Raw genomic sequence first — 12,680 nt, forward strand, 5'->3', positions numbered from 1 at the left:
CCAAGTGGCCGAGCTCAATAGTTCGGTTTGCAACGGTCCTGGACCAGTTGCAAACTGGGTTATTGAGCTGGGATCAGTTGAATGGGTTCCATTCGAAGTGGTCCTGTTTGATAATTCAGTTCACCTGGTACCAGTTGCAATCAGTCCCAGTCTCAACTGGTATCGGTTAAAACTGGGACCGGCTGCAAACCTGATTATTGAGCAGGGATCGGTTGAAGTGGTTCCACTTGAAGTGGTCTCTGTTCTGTAACACAGTTCAGCTACACCATTTCATAAAAATTTTGTTTTTCCTCGGATTATATGAGGTAGTGCAAATGAGCTACCAACGAAAGGGAAGTATGAAAGGACAATCGCCTCATTCTTGTCTTTCTCCTGCCCGCTGTCTTTGCCCTGCCCTCCTCCTACTGTATTTTCCTGTCTGATATTTTATCATGGTATATACAGGGTGTTTCACCTAGGGTGATAAAAAATTATAACTGGCTACGTACACGCCGGAGGATTGTCGGACTTTCGACAATTACCTTCGGGAAACTTTTGCCACCATTGAGGAAGGCTTTGGAGAATTTTTAATTGCGGGAAATTTATTTTTTCAATTGAACTTTGAAAATTGTCAAGCGAACCTCACTTTTTTTTACAGAAATATGAAGTCCTCCACAGATAACCACACACCCAACCGAAACTATGCATAGTATCGCAACAGAGATAGTCTTTAAAAAAATTAAAAATTCGGCTTTAGAACCGCCTGCTTGATTGACGCAAAGAAAAGCGCACGGTATTTGCGGGGAGAGGAGGAAATGTTCCCGCCTTTTGTTTTAGCTTTCTTTGCGTCGCGTTGACCTTGATGCTGGTGACAACCGACTTATCACAAAGAAAACAAAACAACCGTCTTATCACAAAGAAGCCAAGACAAATGAAGGCGGAGACACTTTCTCGTCCAGACGCAGATTTCGCGCGCGCTTCTCTGCGAAAATCAAGCAGGCGGGGCTAAAGCGTAATTTTTACCTTTTTTTTTTTTACTATTTCTGTTGCGATACTGGCATAGGTTTTGTTGGGTGGTTCTCCGTGGAGGACATCGTATTTCTGGAAAAAATAAGTGAGGTTCGCTTGGCAATTTTCAAAGTTCAATTGAAAAAAATAAATTTACCGCAATTAAAAATTGTCCAAAGCCTTCCTCAATGATGACAAAAGTTTCCAGAAGGTAAATGCCGAAAGTCCGACAATCCTCCGGCGAGTACGTCGCCAGTTATAATTTTTTATCACCTTAGGTGAAACACTCTGTACATACAGGGTGTCCCAGCTAAATCTGACCATATTTTTCAAAAATATATATCTCACTTTTTCTGAGATGAAATCAATTGCAATATAGCATATGCTGAAGGGCACTCACTAGGAGGGCATTAGCAGACTCCAAAGGCAATGTCTTAATTAACTTTTAATAATTAACTTTTTAATTATAAAAGCTACGAAGTTGTTCCAATGAGAACTTCTGATCTCTTCGGTCACCAGATACCAAAGCCGTTTTCAGAAAGCCGTTCGATAGATCGTCCGCAAAAATTCGTGAAGGAACACCTTTTTTTCTTTATTTTGTTCACTGCGCATCTTCGAAGAAGCGTCTTTCCTTCACCCCCGGTGTGAGAGAGTGAAAGGGCACAGTGCCACCTCATGCGTCGAAGATTAGGTACGTTCAATTAGGCCTGCACTGCCTGAACCAGTTCCGGTGGTGCTGCACTCGCCCGTTCGTTTCGCCAGTGCAGCCAAGCGCCCCCTGCACCGTCTCGTTCGTTTCAAACCAGTGCACGCCAAGTGTAGCCCTAGTGTAAGGAAAGTCTGCACTCCCGCAGGTGTCAGTTCAACGGTAGTGCAGAATAATGGCGGCAATGGCAGCAGACGACACAAGGCAAATACTAGTTAATGTAAATTCTCGAACGTATCCCGAGAGAGCCAGAAGAGACGTTTCGAATTCGAAGTCGAAATAACGATTCACTACAGTTTCGGTGTGCAGTGGTGCACGGTTCCTGTCAGTTCGCAGAAGATTCAACGCTATCACGGTTACCAGGTCGTCGAATTCTTCGTCGTCGCTGTCAGAATCCACAATTTCCATGGCTGTTTGCACAATTGTTGAACAGTTCATTGCGTTCGAAATTAAAATGCAGCAATGCACATGTGATTGAAATGTCACACGCGTTCTTACAATCCGTAGTGGTGTTAAGACTCGCGGAGAGCAGAAGGCCTGCACTAGCGCTGCACTTCGATATTCGCTTCGCGGAGGCACTATAGTGTTGCACCGTTGAACTGGAGCTGGCCCTGTGCTGCGCTAGCTCAGAACTGGCCCTGCACTGCCCGGAACTGGTTATGGGATTGCAGGCCTAATCGAACGTACCTACTCGCTTTAACTTGCGGAAACAAAACAAAAACAAATGTATCGGTTGTCTCTATCGCAACTACATTTATCTTGGGCTGCATTTTCTGTTTTCTTTTAATCTTTTTCTAGGACACAAGAGGCGATAGTGTGCTCTTTCATCCTCTCGTATTGGGGATGAAGGAAAGACGCGTCTCTAGAGATGCGCAATGAATAAAGTAAAGAAAAAAATTGTGTTCCTTCACGATTTTTTTGTGAACGATCTATCGAACGGAATTTTGTTCTGAAAACGGCTTTGGTATCTGGTGACCGAAGAGATCAGATGTTCTCATTGGAACAACTTCGTAGCTTTTATAATTAAAAAGTTAATTATTGAAAGTTAATTAAGACATTGACTTAGGAGTCTGCTAGTGCCCTCCTAGGGAGTGCCCTTCAGCATATGCTATATTGCAATTGATTTCATCTCGTAAAAAGTGATAGATATACCTTTAAAAACATGGTCACATTTAGCTGGGACACCCTGTATACCTGCGTATTTATTCATGGATTGTCATCGTACTTCATGGTCGAATACGTGAGGCTGGTTTAAATCACTTCCATCCCTATTGTGAATGGGTTCATTATTTCACTCCCCACATCACCACCAGCAATGGGGTAGAGTATCTCAAAATAAAGATGTTGTTGTTCGATACCCAAAAACGTAGACAAACAAGAATCTCCAACCTGCGACGTTAGACACAGAAACAAGGTAGTTGAATGTACTGAAGAGGTAGTTTACTCTATTCCGCTTCCATGTAGGAGGGCATATACAGCACTCTTAAAAATGAACTTCACAACATAGCACACTCCTATCCAACCGTCAAACCCAGGAACATTGTTCTTTCCCCAGATTTGTTGAAAACGGGAGGCGTACGCCTTTTTTGTGACACCTATGCAGTTCATAATTGTCACAGAGATAGGGTACGCCCCCTTTTTCATCAAATGAAGGGAGGGAACGTTTTCATTCGGGATGATGATTGGCTAGGAACGTGTTATGCGGTGAAGCTCTGTTTTTAGAGTGAGGAGCAACGGGGAGGTGCTTGAATGAGGGACTGAGAGAGCACCAGGGAAAGCTTCAAAACGGAGATGTGCTCGGTTCCCATTTAGTGGCGGATGTACACTTCTGTCCGGTTGCGAACCAATGCACAAAAACACGGAAACTGTGCGCAGATGGAAAGGCTTACACTTGAGCCACACGTACACGTACGCGTTGTTGAAACGACGATGATAAAACAGCAAGAACAAGAATGTATCAGCAAGGCTACGGCAGCTCTCACTGAAAAATAGGTGTCTCTTACCGCCAATTCAGGGTGGTCCGGATAACGCGTTGAAAAATTAAAATTTATACCAGCCAATAGAAAGGAGGGAAGATAATTACATTGCAGTGTACGTGGAAGGACTGTATTGTGTATTATTCATCATTTCTGTGTGATGTTAAGGAAATCAAGTTTGAAGGATACGGTAGTCCTTGTGTCTGTTCTTTTGCTTCATGTCACCGCCTTCGCAAAAGTATAAGAAAGAGCGTTTGACGTCACGTCGCAGGTAATCCTAAAGTATTCAGTGGGAGTCCATCGTCTTCTTTCTGAAACATGTCAGTTCTCTCTAGTTGGAGAACAGCATCCTCAACTTGGTGGTAGTTCCAAGGTGATGCTGAAACTGGACAGTGGTAACGTTGAATCTTACTACCGGATGGGCTGCCTGAGATTTTCCAGGGTCTTGCGATTTTCCAGACGGATGTCGATACAGCTAGTACCCAGTGAAGTCAACCCAGGACGCATACTATCCCACGCCGCTCTCCCACTTTTTCAGTTTTCTTTTCTACATCTGTCCACGTCGGCATACTGCCCATAGCCACAGACGCTGTTTGATGCTAACATCGAATGAAAAAAAAAAAAAAAAGTCGTTTTACACGAAAACAACTGGTATTACAGTCCTAAACGGAGCAAGATGTGCACCTCAATGCCGTGTTCAGTGTCTAGACGCTCTTTAAACACATATTGAAGTATCCCACCGGTCTCGATCCCGGTTTTCTTTAGGTTCTGTCGACGTGCGATGTGACAGCAATCGTTTCGCGAAAGCTCTATCGCCGACTTCATGTCGACACACAAGGCACACGTTGGAGTCATGAGGTTGCATAATCGTTCCGGCAAGCAGTACTTGCGCGAAACGTGAAAATTTTGTGTTCGATAGGTGACTAGGGACACTTTCCTGCCTCTACGCCGCTCGCCAAGAACACGGCGGCAATTTGTCGGTAGTTGACGTGCTTAGACGATGGTGTCTGTTTCTTGACTCTGTCGTGTGGTCACCACAGGATGCACTTATGCTTTGGATTCATCGGGGAATCTTCGGGGCAGTTGAATGCCTTGGCGAACTCCCCAAAATTTGCCACGGGAACATTCACTCTGCGGGAGGAAACAAAGCAGAGAAAATTAAATAAGAGGAAGGAGGGAAAGCAGGAGCTTAACGATCTCGAGGTTCTCGTGAAAACTAACCAACCTCTTGCAGTCTAACGAGGGGCGCGGCTCACGTCAAGAAGGGCACGTGATACCGAACGTGCACGGCGCTTTTCGCGTGATACGTGAAGGGCGCGCAACTTATACATCACGAGCACTGTGTCACCTGCCAGTTTTCATGAATTTCCCTTCCTCGTTAGACCTGTAAGCGATTAACCCCCTGAGGCTAATTACCTCAACGTCATGAACGATGGGCTGGAAGTGGCTTCTTGGGGTATCTACGTGTATTCCTATGTTCCGCAGTGCATGTACTGCCATCGACCAGTAATTGAAATAAATCGTGCGCATGATGCAATGGTTTGGTATCAGTGAGATTCGTGTTCCTTTTCTTTGTATATATCGTATACATTTAAATATGGTATTAACGAAACCGACCCACGTCCTTGGGGAATGTTGCGCATCCGTGCATATCAATGGTAACAAGGGAGGGGGGGATGTAGGGGAAAGGTGCGGTCAGCCTTCTCTGTACTGGTGGCTCGGTGCACCCAGGCGGGGGAGAAGAGGCGAGGGTGAAAGAGGGGGGGGGAGAGGTGATAGTGGTACTGGACAGGGAGGGGTGTGCTTACCCTCTTACTCTAAGATTGGGTAGTCCGAGAGAAATACCCACCACAGAAAACATTCGAGCATCCCTCAGAAGTCTTCATTCGGATGCTCCCTGTACCACGGTAACCACCAGGATTATTGGCGAAGTTACCCCAAGATGGTAACAAGAATTGGCTTTTGGAATACCTTAGAGTTCCAAGAGGGAGTTGTAGAGGAGATTGTACTACAAAGGAAACTGGTACGAAAAGAAAGGGCTCGAAAATCACTATAATGCTGTGGACGTACTCCTACTCCATAGGCGAGACGCATGTTTTACGCACGAGAACCTGCACGTGAAATACTGAACACCGATTATTCCCACTGTTCCGTGCCTTAGCAGCGGCTTCGCTTCATTGCAAGTAATGGGGGTTTCGTTTGCGATATCCTCTCGTGGTTAACTGCATGGTTACGTGGTGTTAGGAGCCGTCACTAACGTTTATTCTTGGAAGAGCAACTTTTGCTCTGTAAAAGGAAGACAAATTTGTTGGCGTTAACGCAGTATGATATGGCTCTCAGTCAAAACTACGACAGAAGGTCAGTTCATTGAATACTTTGTACGTATTCAATGAATGAATTCAATTCAATTCAATTCAATGAATCAATTTTGCTCCGCTGCAGTTTCGCACCGGTGGCTATTCTTCCTGATGGCAGTCGGAAGTCGTTGGTGGCTGAGCAAATATGAACCTAACAAAATACTTTCGCAATCAATTTTCCAGAAGGCTCATATGGAACGTCATTCTTGTGCCACCTGTCACGCGTTCGGCTGCTTTGCACAATAAGCAATAGCCTACCCTGATGATAGGCGTTTCGTTTGAGCGATTACTGAACGTTTCAATATGGTTTTATTTCCAGTGAAATTGATCATATTAGTTTAGAATCTAGGTCTGCCATTTTCTTAGCACTACGTCAAGCTTCAGGACGAAAGCCTTCCTTGGTGAACATCACTATACAGGGTGCCCCACCGAAAAAGGGCCAGGGGCTAAAAAAAAGACGGAGTGCTGGACACAAATGGAACCAATTGTACGTGTTGAGCAGTAGTGTGGTCTATCCAAAAATATTTTTTCATCGCCCCTTGTTAATTAATTAGCGGTAGTTAATTTTCTAACTTTTCAATTATAAAAGCTACGAAGTTGTCTCAATGAGAACATCTGATCTCTTCGGTCGCCTGATACCAAAGCCGTTTTCAGAACAAAAATCCGTTCGATAGATCGTTCACAAAAAAATCGTGAAGGAACTGTTACACTGTAACCCCAGGGTTCAGCAACAAGAGAGCAGGCAAGTCGAAGCTGACGGTAAAGGCCGCCGAGGTTTAATGATAAGAGAATGTGAACACGAGACGTGCGGTGGTATGCGGTAGAAGCGCGTGAACACAAAACGAAACTGAAAGTAGACAACATATTGTCCATCTTTAACACTCCCCCTCGAGATGATGTCTACACGCCTTTTCGAAGGCCCAGGGAGTCGCATAGTCTACGAGTCCTCTCCCCGTTTAAAGCCTTCGTCGGAATATCTGCTGTATTCTCCGATGTCCTGACGTACTGCAACTGTATTTTCCCTTCTTCGACCTTTTCCCGAAGGAAGAAATGCCGCAGCTCGATGTGTTTGTTCCGCTCAGACGTTACCTGATTGGTCGCTACTGCGATGGCGCCTTGATTGTCAACGTGTAGTAGATGCGGTTCCTGGACGAATTGAAGTGCACCGAGCTCCTGAGCAAAATGTTGAAGCCACAACACTTCTTTGGCCGCTTCGCACATCGCCAGATACTCGGCCTCCACAGTGGATAGTGCAGTTGATTTTTGCTTCCTGCTGCTCCAGGAGATCGCCGCGCCCGCAAAAATGAACGTGTAGCCACTAAAAGAGCGCCTATCAACCTTGTTGCTCGCCCAATCTGAGTCACTGAAGGCCTGCACGACTTTCCCTGTCTTCGTGTACGTCAAGGCATACTCTTTTTCTGCTTGACGTACCGTAGGACGTGCTTTGCTCCATTCCAGTGCTCTGTTGTAGGGTGTTCGCTAAATTGACTTAAGTAGGAAGCAGAGGAAGCCAGGTCCGGTCTCGTGCCTCCCGCAAGGTAAAGCAAGCCACCTACTGCTTGACGGTACTTGAGGGACAAGTCTTCTGAAGGATGGGCCTCTTGAGATGCTCTCTGTAACTTCATCCCTGGATCCAGTGGTGTGGAGGCTCCCCTTGAGTCTCTCATTCCAAAGAGGTCCACAATCTCTTCGGCATACCTAGTCTCATCCAGAGTCAAGCTCCCATCACCATGACGTCGGATCCCCATAGAGAGAATATGATGCGCTTCCCCGAGATCCTTGACCTCGAATTCAGCTCCTATGCTTCCCTTGAACGTGTTTATGCCCTCTTCACTTTTCGCAGCAATAAGGATGTCGTCCACGTAGACACCAACGATGATGCCTCTTTCGTTGTCGAAATAGACGCACGGGTCTGCCTTCGACCTCGTCAAACCATCCCTCTTTAGAAATTCGTCAAGCCTCACGTTCCATTGTCTTCCGGACTGCCGCAGACCGTAGAGGCTCTTCTTTAATAGGCAGACGTCATCCCTGCTTCCCTCATGGAACAAAGCTGGTTGTTCCATGAAGATAGTTTCTTCTAGTGACCCATTGAGATAAGCAGCTGTGATGTCGATTTGATGAACCGGCCAGCTTCTCTCGACAGCAAGTGCCAGTACTATACGAAGTGACTTCAGCTTTATCACCGGCGAGAAAGTCTCCTTGAAGTCAATCCCTTCCACCTGGGAATACCCTCAAGCAACCAAACGGGCCTTGTACCTCTCTAGATCGCCGTTTTGCTTTTACTTCTTGCGGAGTACCCATTTGCATTTCACAACACGGCGACCTGCGGGCCGAGGAACTATCTCCCAAGTGCCATTTCTCTTCAAGTTGGTCAGCTCCTCCTGTATTGCCTCTCGCCATTTGTGTCCGTCTGGCGCTGAATGCGCTTCTTCTACAGTCTTGGGGTCGGGGGGAAAATCTGTCCTTTTAACGACACAACACGGGTAGTTCGGCCTTGGCTTGGAGGCTAACCTCTCGGAACGCCTGAGTAGGGGTGCGGCATCCTGCACTGGCTGTTCACGTCCGGAACTTACTGCTTCGGGGTAGTCATCCGAGGGATCCACGTCGCCCCCTTTTGGCGTGTCCTCCGGTTCGTTTTCGTCGACCAGGTCGTCAAAGCTCAATGCGATACCTTGGTCATGCTGTCCGGAACCCTTCCGTGCGTAGTTTCCAGCTTGTCGACTGGGTGGGCGTTTCGGTATGGAAAGCTGTTCTCGTCAAAAACTACGTCGCGACTGACGAAGAACCTGTTGTTTTCCTTATCCCAGAGCTTATAACCTTTTACACCCTCTGGGTACCCGACGAAAACGCACTCCACAGGTTATGGGCCCAGGACGTCACGACGACTAGCACTGCATCAGCAAGGCAAGTACCCGTGGTTACGCCGTCAGCCAGTAAGACATTTGTACTCGAACGCAGTGGAAGCGTGCTGGGCCCATAACCTGTTACACTGTAACCCCAGGGTTCAGCAACAAGAGAGCAGGCAAGTCGAAGCTGACAGTAAAGGCCGCCGAGGTTTAATGATAAGAGAATGTGAACACGAGACGTTTTTTTTTTTTTTTTTGTTCATTGCGCATCCTCGAAGACGCGTATTTCCTTCATTCCCAACGGGAGAGGGGGAAGGAGCACAGTGCCGCCTCATGCGTCGAAGATGAGTTTTAACTTGCGGAAACAAAACAAAAAGAAATGTATGGGGTGACTCTATCGCAACTGCCCTTATCTTGGGTTGCTATTTCTGTTTTCTTTTAATCTTTTTCCAGGACGCAAGAGGCGATAGTGTGCTCTTTCGTCGTCTCGTTTTTTGGGGGTGAAGGAAAGACGCGCCTCTAGAGATGCGCAACGAACAAAATAAAGAAAAAAATGGTGTTCCTTCACGAATTTTTTGTGAACGATCTATCGAACGGATTTTTGTTCTGAAAACGGCTTTGGTATCAGGCGACCGAAGAGATCAGATGTTCTCATTGAGACAACTTCGTAGCTTTCATAATTGAAAAGTTAGAAAATTAATTACCGCTAATTAATTAACAAGGGGCGATGAAAAAAATATTTTTGGATAGACCACACAACTGCCAAACACGTTCAATTGGTTCCGTTTGTGTCCAGCACTCCGTCTTTTTTTTAGCCCCTGGCCCTTTTTCGGTGGGACACCCTGTATGTATTGTCGTATTGGCATGCCGAACTTACAAAGGTTTCGCTTAGCTCCTTACTCTCGAGTATATTGTTGCCTCTTGTGCTCCATTGATAAGTCATATAAAAGAACCGTGTAAATTGCCATCTTGGTGAATTTCCACGAGAATAGCACCTCTAATGGTAAAAATTATCGGCTGCACTGCCTTGTGGCGCATGTCGCCAAATACAAATGTCTTGTTGCTTACATATAAAACTAGACCATATTATAAGCGGCCAAGGCAAAACATGTACAAACTGTAGCATGATGATAGATCATCGCTCCTGACAGTCACAATATGACAGAATGACAAAGCAGTAGCGAAGACGGACAAGGCGTAGAATACTCTACCGATATTTGGCAGGACTGTGATCGTCGTACTGTATCAGCTCCCTCAGCTTTTCGGTTCGTGTGTTCGTACACCACGTCTGAAATGCACATGGAATACAAGTGAAAAAGGACAGAAATAAAAGAGACTGTCCCTCTCTCTCTCTCTAGCTGAGCTCTGAGCTCTCTCTCTATCTGCCATGAGCACATACAGGGTGCTACACCGAAAAAGGGTCAGGGGCTAAAAAAAAACGGGGTGCTCTACACAAATGGAACCAACTGTACGTGCTTGGCAGTTGTGTGGTCTATCCAAAATATTTTTTTCATTGCCCCTTGTCAATTAATTAGAGATAATTAATTTTCTAACTTTTTAATTATCGATTTTAGCTCTCAGATGTCAATGAGGAAGTTGTAGTACATGTCGAAAAAGACAAAACTGAAGGGGTTCGAGGTCGCTGTGGCTTGTGGTTTCGTTTTTTCCCGGGTTTAAAAGTTGGTTTCAGATGCCGGGCGGACCGCAGATCGCTACCCACAATCTGGCACCCGCACGCGACGATTCCAACGCCCACCGGCGTACATTGACCTTGAGATTGGCGCTTGGAGACCATCCTTGGGCCACGTCACACAAGAGGAAGATATTTCACCTGTTTCACGGCACACCTATCAGAGCGCACCGCAATCGTCCCGCGCGGGCGCCGAATTATGGGGAGCGCTCTGTGGTGCGCGCGGCTACTAAAACCAATTTTTAAACCCAGGAGAAAACGAAACCACAAGCCATAGCAACCTCGAACCCTTCAGTTGCGTCTTTTTCGGCATGTACTACAACTTCCTCATTGACATCTGAGAGCTAAAACCGATAATGAAAAAGTTAGAAAATTAATTACCGCTAATTAATTGACAAGGAGCGATGAAAAAAATATTTTTGGATAAACCACACAACTGCCAAGCACGTACAGTTGGTTGCATTTGTGTAGAGCACTCCGTTTTTTCTTTAACCCCTGACCCTTTTTCGGTGGGGCACCCTGTATACGTATCAAGCAGAGGACGCTGGGCGCTCCTGAACTACTGAGCTCCTCAACTCCTCTCACTTCATACCGTTCTAACCAGGCACCCGTATGAATTCATGGAGCTATTACACTCATCCAGAACGACACCTCCCCCATTACACATACCTTTCTACAATGACCCACGCGTGAATGTACATGAATAATAGAACAGAAAGAGCGAAACAGGGGGGTTCTGTTGAATTAAAAACTGCAGCCACTTTGTATTCCAGGAACGGTTGGCAAGTTGTGGACCTTATGATGTTAGGTGGCGGCTTGTCACGGGCTCCAAAGGGTTGGGATTAATTGCGACATACACGTAGTGGTCTTATTTATGTATGTACGAAACGTCCTCCGAATTCCGTGTGCCGTCGAAAGACGGAAGTAGGCAGCACCGCGACCCAACCAAAACAGCAGACCCTTATCAACATATCCCGCACATTACCTGGGCCATAGCAATGAAGAACATCTGTTCAGCGGAGTATTTCTTCAGGCCTGGCAATGTCCTAACTGGCTTGTTTTCTTTATGCCGCTGGGCAATCTGGTGAGCCTACAAATATAGAACTGTTCCTCTTAATGCTAAATAAACGTAATGTTCTGCCGGACCAACGGTGCCGAACGAATCGGAACTGTTCATTTATGTACCCAATGGACACCTATAGCGTAGAATCTGTTCACGGTGTTCTCCACCATGTGCGAGAGATATCATTGGGCACACACAGTAAAAATAATAAACGAAAAGTATGACTACAAATAGCTTTTAAAGCAATAACTGTGTCCAAGTTACAAACTTAGAGGGGTTGTGACATTTGCATAGATGTGGTTCATTACATCGTGTACGCATTGTGCTACACTACAGAATACTGAGGTAAAAGCAGGGAAGGGTAACGGACGTACTTTCGTTACCGTTTCCATTTTGCGTTACTGCTATATTTTTGTTTCTGTTATCCGTTTCTGATACCAGCTTTTCAATTTCGTTTCTGTTACGTTTCCCTTACCGTTTCCGGTACTGTAAAAACTGTTACAGAGCTGCGGGAGGACTGCTCGTTCGGCTCTGTCAGCAGCCTGTTTTGCTCAAGTGTTGCTTCGGTGTCACGCGTACACACTACAAAAGTAATTTTACGTCATTGGGATGCGTGCATCTTTTCATACCTAAGACACACGGCACGCTCTAAGGGCCTTTCTGCAAAACGGGTGCTGAAAATCGCACGTGGCTCTAGTTATCGTTTGATAAGCGAACCATGAAAACAGCATTCCATTTTGCCGTTATCAGAGGGTTCGCTTGCCAGACGATAACGGGCGCAACGAGCGATTTTCGGCACTCCTTTTGTGAAGAGGCCTTTGGAGCGGCCGTGTGTCTTAGGTATAAGATATTCTTAAAAATGTAGGAAGATGTCTTCCGTCATCAGCCACTCCGGGTCCAGCAACTCAAAATGGGCGTAACCTGCATCCAATGTTACATTCATTGGCCGACACTCTAGTTGTAACCAATACTGTCAGAGCCACGGTCAAATGAAACAAAGTAAAAAAACGAGAAATAAATAAATACAAATCGTAGACTGTCATCCTCGTACTATG

General features: G+C 45.9%; 1 protein-coding gene across 1 annotated transcript in view; it reads right to left on the bottom strand.

Moving 5' to 3' along the window:
• Window positions 1–3,725: 3,725 nt before the first annotated feature.
• LOC135378408 (neprilysin-1-like) overlaps window positions 3,726–12,680 on the bottom strand; it is an 87,319-nt gene continuing 78,364 nt past the window's right edge. The window contains exons 16-18 of the mRNA XM_064611438.1: window positions 11,548–11,652; window positions 10,084–10,160; window positions 3,726–4,800 (exon numbers count right to left, since the gene is read on the bottom strand). Coding sequence (XP_064467508.1) covers window positions 4,701–4,800; window positions 10,084–10,160; window positions 11,548–11,652 — 282 coding nt within the window. The 3' untranslated portion in view covers window positions 3,726–4,700. The remainder of the gene's footprint in view (window positions 4,801–10,083; window positions 10,161–11,547; window positions 11,653–12,680) is intronic.

The sequence above is a fragment of the Ornithodoros turicata genome, chromosome 1, assembly GCF_037126465.1.
Source record: "Ornithodoros turicata isolate Travis chromosome 1, ASM3712646v1, whole genome shotgun sequence".
Lineage (NCBI taxonomy): Eukaryota > Metazoa > Arthropoda > Arachnida > Ixodida > Argasidae > Ornithodoros > Ornithodoros turicata.